The sequence below is a fragment of the Camelus bactrianus genome, chromosome 16 (genome assembly GCF_048773025.1).
Source record: "Camelus bactrianus isolate YW-2024 breed Bactrian camel chromosome 16, ASM4877302v1, whole genome shotgun sequence".
NCBI lineage: Eukaryota > Metazoa > Chordata > Mammalia > Artiodactyla > Camelidae > Camelus > Camelus bactrianus.
The window spans coordinates 58604794-58620561 of NC_133554.1; the positions used below are offsets into that span (position 1 = coordinate 58604794).

Sequence of the window (15768 nt, forward strand, 5' to 3'; positions counted from 1 at the left end):
CCGGCTCCCAGCGCCAGCCTGCCGCGGGCTCCCGGCCTCATTTGGCCACTCAGTGTCCAGTAGGTCTCAGGTGTTTACAGGCGCCCTTCCTCCCTCCTGTCCTCCGGGAGCCTGAGCAGAGCCCTTGGCCCCTGTCACTTAGACAGTCCTCGGCCCTGCCGCGCTCCCAGGACCCCGGTGAGCCCCCCGCTCCAGGGCCTCTTCTGAGCTGCTTTCCTGGAACCAAAATGTGCGCCTGGCAGAGGACTCAGCTCCTGGGGGTTGGACCCGCTGGGGGCCAGGCCGTGGGGCCGTCAGACTGTGCCAGCCACACTGCTCAGAAGGCCGTCTCCCGGGCCGAGGCAGCCTCGCGGGGCCGGCTCGCACCCGGGAGGGGCTGGGCGGCAGCGGTGGGGGCCTCTCCATGGCAGCCCGGCTACCCAGAGGCGGTGCCGGCCAAGGGCCCGCGGGCCTGCCGGGCGCGGTGCTAGGGGGCCCACGTGTCGGCCGCAGCAAGACCGCCGGCTGCCTGGGCCCTGCCCACTTGACCGCCCACGTCACCGACCCAACCGGGACACTTTGTTCTCACTTCCCAAGTTGAAACTTCTTATCTGGTCAAATCCAAAGCCTCTTTCTGGAGCTTAAGTGCAGTGACTGACTTTCTTCTGTCTGGACAAAGAGGAGGCGCTCCCCCCCCTTCAACGCTGCGAGAGCCACCCTGCCGCAGCCAGGGCGCTTGCTGAGCCCCTGGGAGCCGTTCACTGCCCGGCTCTGAGGCACTTCCGACTACCTCCTGATTGCCTCCTGATTAGGTCGGTGCGGGCAGGGCAGCTTGTGCGGAGGGGCCGGTCTGGGGGAAAAGAAACATGCCGTACACGTGAAAATGAAGCAGAGCCCTCTGATCTTCTGTTTATCGTACACTTTGCTGTGTTTTGGGTGTTTTCACTTTTCATGTGTGTTTTGATCCCCTATGAAAACGCGTGAGAGGGCGCCTTCCGCCCACAGGCGGGCGGTTATCAGTCTGGCAGCCCGAGTGCGGCCACCATGTGCCAGGGGTGGCACTGGGGAAGCTGTGGCAGGTCCAGAGACTAAGCCCCTGGTCTGACTGTCGCTGTCTTTGTTCCAATGGGGAGCAGTTTCTAGAAGAAGGGGGAGAACACGAGGACCCGCGCCTCGTCCTGTGACCCCAGGGAAAGCGAGGGGACTGCATGTCTGGTGTGGAGTCAGCCTTGAGCACCGCTGCGGTGTCCCTGCATGCCGCCACCCGCCAGGGCCTTGCCGGACCTGGGGACAGCGTCGCTAGCCCGGCTCACGGGCGGGAAGCCAACCCTGGGAGGCGCGCCGGAGTTCCAGGCCCAGAGTCCTGCAGGCGGCGCAGCCGGGTCCGATGCCGCAGGGAGCTGGGGGGGCGGCTGAGCGCGCCCTTCCCAGCACGGGAGCGCCGCCTGCCTGGGCGAGTGATGTGCCTCCGGATGGTGCCGATCCCCAGGGAGGGCCGCGGGGGATGGGAACAGGCGGCTGTGGGCTGGTCGAGGCCAGCCAGCTCCTGGTGCCCGCCCCCCAGGCTGTGGCTCCGCCATCAGGGCCCTGTCGGCGGGCCATCACTAATGCGTTGTGGGTCCCTCTGGTTCCCTCCGCAGGCAAGCCTGGGACCTGGCCGTCGACATCTGTCTCTCCCAGCTGCCGACCATCATCGAGGAAGGCACGGCATTTCGGGTGAGTCCTCCGAGGGCGCCCACGTGGTCCATGCGGCGGCCGCTCCTCTGGACACCTGGTCTGCAAGCCCCGCTTGGGGCAGAGACGCCATCTCCAGCCTGGGAGAGATGGTGCGCCGGAAGTGTTTCAGGTCGGGTCACCAGGGCTAAAGTTAGATTTCGGCGTGGTCCACTCCTAGGAGCCTCTCCCCTGCTGCTGTGGGCGGGGATCTGTGTTCCCAGGCTCACTCCCTCATCCCAGGTCCTGAGCCTCTTCACCGCTAAGGACGCTGGGGACACGCGCCCTGCTGCCCGGCGGCCGTGCGGACACCTCTGAGGCTGGGGCTTGGCCCAGGCGGAGGTCTGGTCCCTGGGCGAGCGTCCTGGGTGGGGCCTGGTGGTCTTGAGTTAATCTCCTTTCACTCGGCTGCCGAGGCGACTTGACTTCCCCACCTTGGCCGTCTTCATGAGGGGCCCCTCCAGCCTCCCCTGCCCGTGCCACGCCCTTCTTCCGTTCACAGTCCATCTGCTGAGTGTTGGCTGAGGGCACAGGGGTGAGGCCCCCCTGGAGAAGTCCGTGGGCTTGGAGCCCCCTGAGGCTGAGCCGAAGGAGGGTGGGGTCGGGGCCAGAGTCACTGGCCTTCTCTCACACCGTCACCTCAGCCCCCCCCGGGGACACTACCGTGCGCAGGTTATTCCCCGCCTTCTGCCGCCGGTGCCTCAGTTTCCTTGTTTTAAATCAGGAATTATAATTGTATCCAATTCAGGGGACACATGAGGCCTGGAGCACAGAGCCTGTGCGTGGCGTGTGTTGGACCTTGGTGTCCACACAGCCCTTGAGCAAGGTCAGAGGCACCGTGTCCGGGGAAGGTGAGGGTCATTGCAAGAGTTTTCAACTTGTAGTTCACATCACGGCCACAGGGAGGCGCCTAAGGTACTGAGTCAGGGGCGGGTGTGTGCGCCGTGTGCGTGTGCGTGTGCGTGCGCGCGGGTATCTGCGGGGCGTGTGCCTGTCTGTGGGGGTGCGGCGGGCGTGCGTGCTGACTCCGCAGGTGACTTCAGTGCCCCTCAAGGCTGCGGTGACTGGACTCAGAGGTCCTCCCTCTGTTCTGTCTTCTCTTTCCTTCCGCTTTATTGTTTGAATCTTTCCACATTTTATTATGAATGTTTTCAAGCCTACAGCAAAGTTGGGAGAATTCTGCAGCGAGCCCCCACCTGCCCCCGCTGAGGGTCTGCGCCCACGGCTCGGCCCGCTGTCCGCCCACCTCCACCTTCAGCGCACCTAAAGCCCGTCTTGGTTCTGAACCCCGGAGGGGCGCCGGCAGGGCCTTCTCTGGGTTCCCGCGGGTGCTTGGCGTCGCCCGGGGGGACCGGTCCCCTGGCCCGCGCTCTCGCAGACTGGGCCTGCTGCCGCAAACACGGCTCGGGAAGCCTCACCGGCTTGGGCTTCGCTGTGCTCCGCGCCTGGTCTCCCTCGCGTGGGAGGGGGTCGGCGCTGCACGCGGCCTCGCAGGGTCCCGTGCCCCCCACCCCCCGCCAGGGCCAGGTCTCTCCTTGGGGCTCTTCACCCGCGTCTCCCATCCGCTGCAGTCACTCTTGCATGCAGAAGTCACCTCGCCAGCCTGTGTCGGGGAGGGCGACCTGACGTCTGCCACACACCAGCTTTTTCATTCGGTTTTCACTCCTGAGGAAGCATAACACACACAGAGTCCGCAGGCACCAGGTCCGGCACCCGCACATCAGGGGTCCCTGGGGGCCCCTCCTGCCCCGGCTCCCGCCGCCCCACCGCCCCGCTCCCCCGCGGGCCTGTCTCATACAGACCTGTGATACTTCGTCGTTGTGGGTTTGACAGTCATTTTTATTTTCTTAAATGTTGTGTTAGGTATTTTTTACCTTGATTACTGTGTTTTTTTGGTGCCTCTTAAATTTTGGGCCTGAGGCAGGTGCACAGGTGTGGCCAGGTGCTCTGGTGCCTTTGTGACAGGCGTGCCCAGAGAAGTGGGTTTTCTGGTCACCGGGATCAGCCCGGTGGTCCGGCGGGGCCCTTTGGGGCCCCTGCTCTCAGTCCATCGCCCTTGGCACCTGCTTTCAGGCCCCTGGCCCATGTGACATGTGGGCCGACCAGTTGGCATCAGAATCGTCCTGGGAGGCCCAGGACACGTGGCTCGTGACTCAGAGCCTCCACCCATGACGTGTGGGCTCTCCTCCAGGACACTCAGCCTGGGTTCCGTTTCTCCCCCCGAGAGTCCGCACAGTCACCCTGGCACGCTGAGAGGCAGCCGTGCGGTCTGGCCCCGGCATCACCTGTGCGTCCTGGGTGCGCAGGGGCAGCCCTTGAGCTGCTCTGTGGAGTGTTGTTAGAGTGCGAGTCCTGCTTCTGCTGGGCGGCTGGTCTCACCTGTCAGCTTCCCACTGCTTCAAGGAGCGCAGCCTCACAGCACACTTTGTCCACAGGGCAAAGCTGACTCCACCTCCCCTCCCTCCCAGACCCAAGGGCTCCCTCGCTCTCTGCCCAGCTGGCCTCCCACAGGTGTGGGCAGGGAGCCCTTCACAGGACTTTTGTTTCCAAACCAGTTTGTAAGTAACTCACACTTAAAAACAGGGAAACCGCTTTGGGGGCTGCCTTCCAATTTACAGGTTACCCTCCAGATTTGACTAACTTCATGTAAGCTGACTTTGCAAGAACTTGAATCCCCAAGTGTGAAAGTTCTCTGCCGAATTCTTGTGTGAGGTTGACTTTTTGTGAGAGCGCTGTGGCTCTGACCCCCGGGCGTCTGGAAGGCGCCGCGTGAGCGCCCTGGAGTCTGGCTCCCAGGTGCGCGGAGCCCTGCCCACGGCTTAGAGTCCGTACACGCACGTGCCTACACCTGCCAGAACCTGGGAGTCACGGCCCGCATCCCGGCCTTCCCACCCTCCTCCCTCACACACGGACACCCGCTCTTCCTGGGGGGGAAGTGAAGACTGTGGCCAAGAGCAGTGGGCGGGGTGCAGAGATTTGGAATTCCTTCTGTTTGAGGCTCAGGGGCAGCAGGACCGCGTGTTTGGGGGAAAGGACCCTGGGAGACAGAAAACTCAGCGGTCCCCCTACTTGGGCTTTCGGTCCCCAGACCTCCTTCCACCGCCCTGGGCACCCCCTTCCTGAGCCGCTGCCTCTCTGGTTTCCCTGGCCCAGGTCGTCACCAGTCAGGGCCACCCCTCCTTGGCGCCAGCGTGGGCACAGACCGCCCTCCACACCCTGCTGCCCAGTGGGCTGATCAGATATGCCCCACTCCCGCTCCCCTCCACCCGACTGTGGCACCCCCCCCCAACCTCCCAGAGACAGGAGCCACAGACGGCTCCTCTGGGAGTCCCGCCACATCAGCCACGTCCCTGTGCCCCAATCCCGGAGGGCCACGTGCCACCCGCCCACCTGCCAGGGCCCCCAACCAGCCCCTGCCTCCCCCGCCAGCAGCTCCTTCCTCACAAGTACGCCCTGCGCTCCCACCTCTGAGAAGAAATTCCTGTCCACACCACCCGCCCCGACCCTCCTTCCCCATCAGCCCCCTCCACGCCCCACCTCCCCCCTGCAGCCAAGTTCATTCAAAAGACTGTCTATTCTTAGATCTCCGAGTCGTCCTCTCTTGGGTTTTGAGCCCAGTCGGGCTGTGTGTCTGCCCAACCCCAGGGACCCCCGTTACATCCTCAGCAGTCTCTGGGACCTCCGTCTCGCAGTCAGCTCTGGACCTTGGCCCTGCCTGACTCTCCACAGCCGTGGACACTGCCGGCCGCATCCCCCCTGCAGACCCCCACCCCGGCTTCCCGCCTGCCCCTGCCTCCCCCGCAGGTCTCGTCCTTGGGTCCCCGCCACCTCGGCCCCTCACCGCTGGGGCACAGGGCTCGGCCCAGGGTCACTTCTCATTCTCACCTACCTTCCAGCTGGATCTGTGTCTCAGCCCAGACCTGCCCCCGAACCGTGGGCTCGTGTAGTGGCCCCCACGCCCTCAACGCGCGCATCCAGCAGGCCCTGAATTCAGGCATCCAGGCTGAATTCCCCGCGTGCTCCGTCGCAGTCTTCCCACCTCAGTTCACGGGACCGGCTTCCCCATCCGCCGCGTCTGGCGCCCACACGGCCTGCCTCTCACCTCGTCTGCCACGCTGCCCCGAGTGGGTGGCGGGCGGGAGTGCAGGGCCGGGCCGCGGAAGGAGCCGGGGCCTGACTAACGCTCTGCTCCTCCCACAGCACAGCCCCTTCTTTGCTGAGCAGCTGACCGCCTTCCAGGTGTGGCTCACGATGGGCGTGGAGAACAGGAACCCACCTGAGCAGCTTCCCATCGTTTTACAGGTGAGTTTCTTCAGGTCGGCCATCTCGGGGCCTCCCGGGGCCTCGTTCACCCCAGCTGTGTGTGCAGCTCCCTCCAGAAGCCTTTGGTGCAGAAGCATCCTTGCCTTGCCAGGGCTCCCCTGGCCGAGTCACCGAGGCGCCTTCTCTGCCCTCCATGAAACTGATTTGGGGTGTGGTCGGGGCCCCGCCTCCCCCCCCATTGCTACACCAGCGAGCTCCGAGCCAGCGTGGCTCCAGGCACCGTCGCCCCTTCTCTCTGGGAGGACGAGACTTGCAAATCGACTCCCGGGGGAAGGGGAGAGGCTGAGCAAGTTACGAACAGGTGATCGTGGGTGCCACACCTGGCACCCGTAGGTTATTGACAAACCAGCGTGGCCGCCGTCACCTCTCCACTTCCCGGGAGGCTGTGCCCCGTGGTGCTGTGCGTCGTTGCCCACGGAGTCACCCTCTTTCTCATTAATTCCGTTAGTTTGCCAGAACCTGGGCCCCGTTATCCGTGAAATACCCCCAGTGCCTCAGGGAGTCAGGAGAGAGAACGTTCATCAGGGATGTCGCGGCCCTCCAGTCCCCAGTCCTCTGTCCACTGCCAGGGCAGGCGCTCCCACCCAGAAGCTCAGGCTGAGGCCATTGGGGCTAGTGGCCGCTCCGCTCAGGCCCCAGCCCCTTGTGCAGCTGTACGCCTAGAAGTACGCCTTTCCTGACCAGCCCTGATGGCCTTTTTCACCTTTAAAAAATACAAGTCAACAGAAGGGGTAGGAAGGAGGGTTCTTGAGGCCCGCAGCACTGCCGGACCCCGTGGCCTCCTGGCCTGGTGGCCCTGCCTGGGCTCGATGAGGCTGTCCGCACTCCCCGGGGCCCAGGGGCACAGAAGCCCCAGGCAGAGCAGGAAGCACCAGAGGGAAGGCGGGACCTTCCAGAGGCCCCGCAGCTCAGGGTGGGTGTTTCATCAGGAAGCCCTGTTTGCTTTCACGGTGCCGTTTCATTTACGAACCGAATTCTTGGTATGAAAGTACAGGGCTGTGAGGGAGTGGCAGCCGGATGGCAACTGGGCGTCGCCATGACACATGTTAGTGCATCGCTGGCTCCAGAACCTCTGATCTCGGGCCCCCAGGCGCCGGCCCGTCGCATCCCCCACGCCGGGAGGGGCTTGCGAGGCTTGCGAGGCTGTTTTCAGGAAGCCCGTCTCAGCCCAGAGACCCGCATGTGGCCCTGAGCACGAGGCAAATGGAAGGTGGCTCCCCGGCAGCTCGGTGTTGGTCTGGGTGTTCGTGTCATCACGATTAATCTTCAGTTTGCGACAGAGGAAACCCAGTCCCTCGTTGAGCTCGCCACGCTGATCTCTGGGACTTCCCCAGGGCCGGGCGCACCGAAACAGGGATTTATGTACAAACACAAACAAAAGCCAGTCCTTTTTTTCAAAATTAATTTTGTATCGGGCTTCAGCTTTTTAACAACGTTAATCAGCAGAAGGAATCGGAAGGAAGACGTCACGTTTAGGAACCAACACCAGACGTTTAACCAGGACTCCTGCCGCTGCTCAGTCCCCGCCGCACGAAGCCCGGCGTCGCCGAGCGTCTACGGACGCCGTGTCTCTGATGCGGGGGCTGCCCCCCCCATGCTTCCCGGGCGTCTCACCAGCGCGGCGGTGGCAGGGACATGGCCTGGTTTCCCTTTCTGCTTCTGCTGTCATAAACAAGACCCCGGAGGGACGCCCGTCACTGCTGGGCAGTGCACGCGGAGAGCAGGTGATACAGGCGCCGCACTGTTCGGTTTCTTGGCCCCGTGGCCTTCTCTTCCACTGCAGATGGCTCTACTATTTCCTTGAAAAACAGAATTTTATTCCCGTTGACGGTGTTTTAAATAACAAAGCGACTCAGAGAAAACAGAACCTTGACCAGCGCTAAATGTATTTGATTTTTGATGAATTACACCTCCTTTCACAGCCCGAGATTCGGCTCACCCTGGCCCATCTAGAAACTTGAACCTCTGGCAGCTCCGTTTTCTTTAAGGACGAATATAGCCAATGCAGTCACCTCTGAGCGATGGAGACACCCGTGGCTGGGTGCTGGGATGGCGGCGGGGACGTTCACAGGCCTCACGCCTGCCAGCACTGTGCCCGCTGCGTCCGCTTTCACTCTGAAAACAAGCCACGTGTCACCATCTCTGCCCTGTGGATGAGAACCCCGAAGTTCCCCGGGGGTGTGGTTGGAGCCACACTGGCAGGAAGTGAGCAGGTCGGGCCACTTGCCCCCAAAGCTCACACTTTCCTGCTGTCTGACCTGCCTTCCTGGCCGCGGGGCCCGTGATAGCCCTGGGCTAAGCAGGAGAGGATCAGGTCAGGTCAGACGCCCCGTGAACAGCCCCCCAGCCACCTCCCAGCTCCTTAGCCTGAGACTCCCAGCATTTCCAAACACGAAGCATGCTCTCTGGCGTCCCCCTCGCAGCCGTGGCAGGGACACAGGCCCCCAGCCAGCGGAAGACAGCTCACCCTCCGGTGGCTGCAGCCAGCCTCCCGCTCCCTGACCATGGGTGACCCACCAGCCAGAGATGCCTGCTTGGCTCCTCTGCAGTCACAGGCTGTTCGCCCCCGGGGAGCCCCCCAGCCTGCCTCTGGAGACCCCTGCCCTCCTTCTGCTCTGTCTAGCCTCTCTCGCTGCCTCTTTGTCCCCCATCTCGTGACCCCCCCACCCGCTTCGAGCTCCCACCAGCCCGCGTTCACCCCTTACACTGCTGCTCTGGCTGTGCCGTCTCTGCTCTCCCTCCAGGCCCGCGTCCCCGGGGTCCATGTCCCCGCGGCCCAAGTTCCTCTTCTCACACCTCCGGCTGCCGACATCTCCCAGGAGCAGGCACACAGCTAAAACCCACCCTCCCCCTGTCCTGCCTCCTGCCCCTCCCTCCACCCCTCTGCCCAGCTTCCCCCTTGCACCCACCCCATGCCAGCTGGCATGTCCGTTGCTCCTTCTCTCTCGCCTCCTTCCCAGCCTTGTTCCCCGCGTCTCCTTTCCCTGACCCCACCCTCCGGTCAGTTGTGCTTGCTGGCTTTCTTGGAATGTCTTTCTCTCCATCGGTCACGGCGGCAGCCGGGTCCCCTGGCCTCCTGCCAGCCTGTCCCACGGCAGGTATGCTGGACAGCTCACCTGCGGCTTGTCTTAGGAAAGACTGATGCTCTTAGCTTGGTGTGCAGGCCTGGCTGGTTCTGGAGCCGCCCCCATCAGACTGGCCACCTGCCCTTCCTCAGACAGCCCCAGCTTTCCCAGCCCCTCTGCCTGGGACCCGGGGACCCCCACGGTGCCCACTGGGAGGGAGAGCCTTCAGACCCCCAGAGTTGGGGGCGGCCCGGGCTGTGTGTCCGCTGTCACAGTGGTTACTGCAGTGCGGCCGTGTGACCCCTGCTCTGCAGCGCTGGGTGTCGTGCCAGGAGGGGGCCTGCTGGTCCCAGTGGCCCCAGCACCCAGCCCGGCGGCCGCACACGGTAAGTGCCCCACACACTTGGGACAACTGGGAATCGTGGCGTGTGCGTTCACCCCGGGGACTGGTGCACGTACACACCACGGGGAAGAGCCAGTAAGGTGACTCCGTGAGAGCTGAGAACTGATACAACACAGGAGAAAAGAGGGAAGTGCGTGGCGGAGGTGGCTGGTGTTAATCTACAAGGAATTCTTTCATGTCAGTAAGAACAAGCCAGACGCTTAGGGAGGAGAGAAGGGCACGCGCACCAGTTTACTCGAGAAATAGCCAATTAACCTATGAGGAAATACTCAGCCTCACTTGTAATCAAAGAAATTCAGATTAAAAGGGCATTTTATTATTATCCATCGTGTAAGCAAGTAATAGTGTAATATGGACGAGTGTTTCCTGGGAGCTTTTAGTCTGACATTTAATGGAACCCATGTAGGTGAGTCCTGTGTTACGTATGAATTCAGAGATTAAGGTTCAGAGAAGTTTTTGCCCAAGGCCACCCAGCCCGTGGCGCCGGCGCGGACTCGACACTGCTCGGCGTTCAGCCTGGCGATACACGTGTGTGTGCTGTGATCCTGTGACTTGACTTCACAGGTTTGTCCTGAGGGGAACCACACAAATGTGCAGATAAACCCGTTAGGGTGTTTATCGTAGTGCTGTTTATAACAGCAGAAATTTGATAACAACTTAAATATCTGGCAGCGGGGAGACTAAGTGAATTGCGCACGTTTACAGCCATGAAGCTCGGCGCTGCCGTTGGCAGTGCGCCGGTCAGGCGTGTCCAGGGGTGTGGGGGAGAGTCGCTGAGTCTCATGCAGTCAGCGAGGAGGTGAGAGATGCAGCGGTGCACCTGCGAGCGCAGAGTAACAGGGAGGCGTGTACACGGAGAGCCGCATCTGGAAGTCAGTGTCCTGTGTCATCAGTGAGCTTTTCCTTAAACACGGCTGAAAAGCGTCTGTTCTGCTTTCTCCAGGGGGTGCCCCTTACTGCTGGGGAAGGAGGGGCGTTTCCCCAGCCTGTCTGCAGAGAAGCAGCGCCAGCGGCGGCGACTAGCTCCCGCGCGAGGGCCTGCGCTCACGCCGTCCCCTCTCGTTTCAGGTGCTGCTGAGCCAGGTGCACCGGCTGAGGGCCCTGGACTTGCTGGGGAGGTTTCTGGACCTGGGTCCCTGGGCGGTGAGCCTGGTACGTGCTTCCTGCTGGGGGGGGGGGCCCACCAGACCCATGTTACCATCACGGAGTCCAGGGACGTTGGCCGTGTGGCCGAGGGCGGCCACGGGGGTGACCGGTGAGCCCGCGGGCCCCGTGGGCCACGCCCTGTGTGCCTTTCTTGTCGCCGTCGGGGACCCCTTTTCTGTCTGCTGTGGGGCTTCGCCTTCGAGGACGGAAAGGGTCCTTGATGGACGCTCGTCAGGGAGGGGCTGACCTGGCCACACGTGGCTCGTGTTCTCTCAGGACAGTCACTCAGATTTTAGGCACAATTCTGAAACACTTTTCTATTATTCATTCTACAGAAGAGTAGAAACGGCCATTTAAAACAAAACACCAACAAAAATAGAGCCCAGGGGTCCACTTAGAGAACACGAGGGAAAGAGGTGCTGAGAGGGGCCTGGAGGCCAGGGCAGGGCCGGGAGCCCCCAACCAGCTGCAGCGTTTGCACCGTATTTGGCTCTGTTTGCAAATCAAAGTGTGAAAGCTAAAATCGGGCAATTAACCTTCATGAAGCAATTAGAAGTTTTACATGAACTGTTTTATGTTATTAAAGAATAACTGTCCGTGTTTTCGTGTGTGGTAGTGGTTTGTGGTCATGTTTTCGTCAACGTGGCCCTATTTTTCAGAGATGAACACTGTTTACCAAAGAAATCACGGGGGCACGCGAGGGGCCAGTGGGCCGGGCCAGTCAGGATGCCGGGCCACTGGGTGATGGTGGCGCTGGGCGCTGGGCACGCAGGAGGTCTCGGGTCATTTCAGCAGCTGTTTCATTATGTACTGTCGACCAAGAGTGGTGGTTGTAGCTCAGCGCTGAAGGAGAAGAGGGGAGACTGAGAAGCAGGCAGACCGTTTCCGCGCCCGGCGCCAGCCCGGTGCCCCAAGGGGCCTGAGCGCGAAGAGTGCGCAGCAGGTGCGCGCAGTGGAGGCCCGGGCGTCCCCTAACCTCGTGGCCGGCCGGGGCCCGTGCACCTGCTGCCGCTGCGTCGCTGCGGAAGGGCCTCGGCCGCCTCGCTCGTCCTCTTTCAGAGACGAGGATATGTGCGTTAATGACGTTTCAGAGGGAGCCTCATTTATGTGGTTAATTTTTTCAAGCTAATTTTGGCCCTTTAAAGAGTTAAGCTTGTGCCAGTTGGAAATTGCGCCCGTGTGTGAACAGGTGCCGGGCAATGAGGTGTTGTGACAGGTGCGGGTTGGGCGCCTAGGTGAGGGCCCGACCGCGAGAAACCGACGTTCGCCCCTCGTGAACGAGGAGGGGCCCGGGCCTGCCGTGGGCCACTGGGCGGGGCGCCCCCCTAGCTGTCCTGAAAGGGGGTGCCTTGGGATGTCATTAGAATTCCGAGAAGTTTCGGATATGGACAGAGCAGAGCCGAGGTGACTGATGCAATGAGCTTCGTCCGGTGTCCTGCTCAGAGACACCCCCTCCCCTCTTACTCCCAGCCCCTCTGACCATCTGCCTCCAGGGCGACTGGCAGGCAAGAGGTGGAGGCCCAGACAGGGTCCCCATGTGGCGATCACCCTTCAGGGGCCTGGGGTTTGGTGCTGAGAGCAGACAGGGCCCCCGAGGGCAAGGACGATGGGTCCCAGGAGCCTCAGGTCCCCGTGGGGAAAACCACCCTAGACCAGCTGCGGGGTGCGGAGCAGGCAGGCCCCCAGGAAGGGCCAGGGTGAGGCGGGCACCGTCCCCGGGGAACCAGGACACCGTGCCCTGCCCCTGCCGAGGCTCACACTCCCCCTCCTGCAGGCCTTGTCTGTGGGCATCTTCCCCTACGTGCTGAAGCTGCTCCAGAGCTCAGCCCGGGAGCTGCGGCCCCTCCTCGTCTTCATCTGGGCCAAGATCCTCGCCGTGGACAGCGTGAGTACCACTGTCCTCCCCGGCCTCCGCCTGCCACCACCTCCCTCCCTCCCTCCCTCCCGGGAAGGGGCCCAGCCCTGGTCTGTCCCCCCAGCCCTCCGCTAACCTGTTGTCTCTGGTGCGCTCCTGCCCACGGCCACCCTCCAGTCCACAACGACCACCCGCTTCCTTGTGGAGGTGGCCTGGGGGCGGGAGGGCCAGAGGTGGGGGGCCGGGTGGGTGTGAGCTTGAGCCTGTGTGGGGGGCTGGCTGTGTAGCTGACAGAGGGGCAGGCGGCCACGGTGGGAGAGACCCCAGTGATGAAGCCTCGCGCGTGGTCCGGGCGATGAAGACAGGCCCGTCCACCCGGTGATGAGACAGCGAGTCCTCGAGGGGCCTGTGGACACGAAGGCTCAGGGAGAAGGGAGGGTGGACGGGGGTTGTCGAGGGGAGGCTGGGGCGCTGGGTTACAGGACACGAAGAAGGAGGCTCTGGGTCAAGGGCGCACGTAGGGAGCGGGGACACAAGCCCCGAGAGCGGCCACGCACCGGCAATCCGGCCGCAGAGCCCTGGTGCGACACAGAGAGGGGGCCGGGGGCCTGCCGAGGGTCCGCGGGGGAAGGGCAGCGCCCGTGGGTGGGTCTGCTGTCTGTGACGGAACAGTGACCTGGACGGTCTCTAGTTGGAGACGAGAACCGAGCTTCATTCAGGTGGGACCCCGAGCCGCCCACTGGGTGCTCTCATGAGTGTGGGTGTCGCCCAGGGCCAAGGGCTTTCCTGTGAAGAGTCTTGATTCTCACATCAGCTCCAGGCTGTCAGTGTGACCTCGCACATTATTTGCGGATAAGAAAATGGTCATTTAAGGAGCTGCCCAGGATCCCGGGGCAAATCTGTCATGGAAGCGCTGTGATCTGCGTGGTGCCCTTTCCACCCACGGGAGGGGGGTCCAGCAGAGCCGCAGAGCAGGGGGCAGGAGGCAGGGGCCTCACCGTGCAGAGTGGAGGCCGGTCCCGGCTCCACAGGAGGAGGGGGTGGGGGCCTCGGCTCAGTGTGTCAGCCCCTCCTCCATCCAGGCCCCTGCACCACTGTCACCGCCCGCTGCCCGGGACTCTGTGCAGCTCACACCCTCGGACTCCCACGCCAGCACTGCTGGCCAGGAGGTGACAGACCCCACTATGCTCACACACCAGTCCTGCACACGGCTGCCTCGAAACCGCCAGAGGCCCTGGCCCACGTGACCCCGGCCCACGTGACCCCCTCTGCTGCGGGCCCCTGAGGGGACCCGAGCCCTCGGTCCTGCAGCGCGTCTCCGTCGCACCTGCTCTCGTTCACCATCTGCTCTGTGCTGGGGGGTCCCACGTTTAATGACACTGGAGGAGCTGAGGAAGTGCCCTTGCCGTCAGCGCTCTGTAAACCCCCGCGGGCGCCGGGACCATCCTGCGAGCTGGCTGCTTACCCAGCCCGTAGCACCTGTTTGTCTGAAGGCAGTCACCTCGCTGAGAGGCAGCTCTCATGTTTCCGGCTGAGACTGAATGTTGTTTACGTCCTCCTTCCTTCTCACCATCACCCTGGCCGAGTTTCCATGAGATTAAATTCAGGGTGTTTCTCGGGAGTTGTTCTGGCCCCGTGTCCTCAAGTGGAGCTCCGAGCTCCCGGAGTGAGTCCTCGATGTGGCCGCCCTGAGGGTCGGGGGCACGGCGAGGCGCTCCAGCCCCCCAGCGCTCCACGTCCCCTGCCAGGGAGCTGCCCACCCCCCGGGGGGCTTCCCAGGGCTGAGAGGGCGGGGCCGCTAAGGCTGCAGTCCCAGCCGAGGCCATCACGTGAGGGGCTCCTGGGATGCAGGGGACAGGAGGGACTTCAGCCTTGGGGAAGGAGGGCATTCAGGAAAGGGCGGCAGGCTCAGAGGGACCGTGTGCCATCTGAGGGGCGACGTGTGCCTTGGGGGCTCTGATGTGGTGAGAAGGTGCCTCGGGACAGCACCTTCGGCGAGCCCTTTCCTGACGTCTCAGGGCCCCCGTCTTCTCCGCGGAGTCGGGTCCCGGAGGGTCTCCCCCCACGTCCCCCGCGCTCCGCGTTACTGTGCTCTCACTGCCACCAGCGGCAGTGACCGGGCACGTGAAGAGGGAGGGAAGCATGGTCCATCACGAGGAGAAAGAAGCCAGCCCCCCAGAACCTCTCCTGGACTGTCACAGACGGTAGAATGACCAGACGGGGACGTTAGAACAGTCATGAGGAGTCTGTTCCACGTGAAAAGCTCCACTGAGACGTGAAGGGTGCTGGAGGGACCCAGCTCAGAGCTGTGGAGATGAAGACTGCAGGCCTGGCCGGGAACGTGTGCTGGGTGGGATGAGCAACCAGCTGAGCTTTGCAGAAGGAAAATCAGTGAACTTGAAGACACAGGAATTAAAAACTCCAAAAAGAAGCACGGTGAGCAGAGGCCCCTCTGTGCAACGAAGGGAGCGCCTCCAAGTCTTGGGGCGGCTGCCAGTGACCTGCGTGTGTGTTTGGAGCCCCAGAGGGGGCTGGCAGAGTAAACACTTGAAGGAATAATGGCTAAGAGAGTCTCAAGTTTGATGAAAAGTGTAAACCTGCAGACCTGGGAAGCCCACAAGCCCGAGGACGAGGAGTGGAGAAGGCGGTACCAGGGCGCCTGCTCGTCAAGGCGCTCAAAGACGACATGGATCCAGGGGCTTGAAAGCAGCCAGCAAGCGCAGGCGCAGAGAAGCCAAGTCAGGGCGACAGCGGGCGCCTGTCGGGCGCAGTAATGGCCCCAGGACAGCGGGCTGCGTCCTCAGTGTCCTGCAAATCCGTACCCGGGGCAAATAACTTTTGAAAATGCAAGAGTGCAGCATGACTTCAGTAATCACAGTGTGAATGGTCTAGGTGCCCAGTTAGACGGCGGAGATTGTCAGGCTGGGTTTAAAAAGAAAGAAAAACAAACTAAATGAGCCTCAGAGAAACGCACTTTGCATAAAAGACACAAATAGATTAGACGTGAAGCTACATCGTGTGACCACTGGGTAAATGAAGGCTGAGTGCCCCTGTTAACACAGCCAGCAGTCGTCAGCGCCGAGGGTGTCACCGGGTAACGTGTCGTCTCCTGAGGCCAAAGGAGTCCCCTCGTCGTGAGGATGTGGTCGGGGTGTTCGCTCACCTCGTACCAGCATTTGAACACACAGAAGCTGGAAACTGGGGGAGCTGCAGGGGAGGGGGAGGAGCCATCACTCCTCCCTTCTCAGTACGTGGGAGGACCCGTCGGAGCCAACCCGGGAACA

The 15768-nt window shown here is 62.5% G+C and overlaps 1 protein-coding gene across 4 annotated transcripts in view; it reads left to right on the forward strand.

Moving 5' to 3' along the window:
- Positions 1–15768, forward strand: part of RPTOR (regulatory associated protein of MTOR complex 1) — a 236500-nt gene that overhangs the window by 163662 nt on the left and 57070 nt on the right. For all 4 annotated transcript variants that reach the window (XM_074343898.1, XM_074343899.1, XM_074343900.1 and 1 more), the window contains exons 10-13: positions 1620–1695; positions 5893–5994; positions 10552–10635; positions 12404–12514. In XM_074343898.1, coding sequence (XP_074199999.1) covers positions 1620–1695; positions 5893–5994; positions 10552–10635; positions 12404–12514 — 373 coding nt within the window. The remainder of the gene's footprint in view (positions 1–1619; positions 1696–5892; positions 5995–10551; positions 10636–12403; positions 12515–15768) is intronic.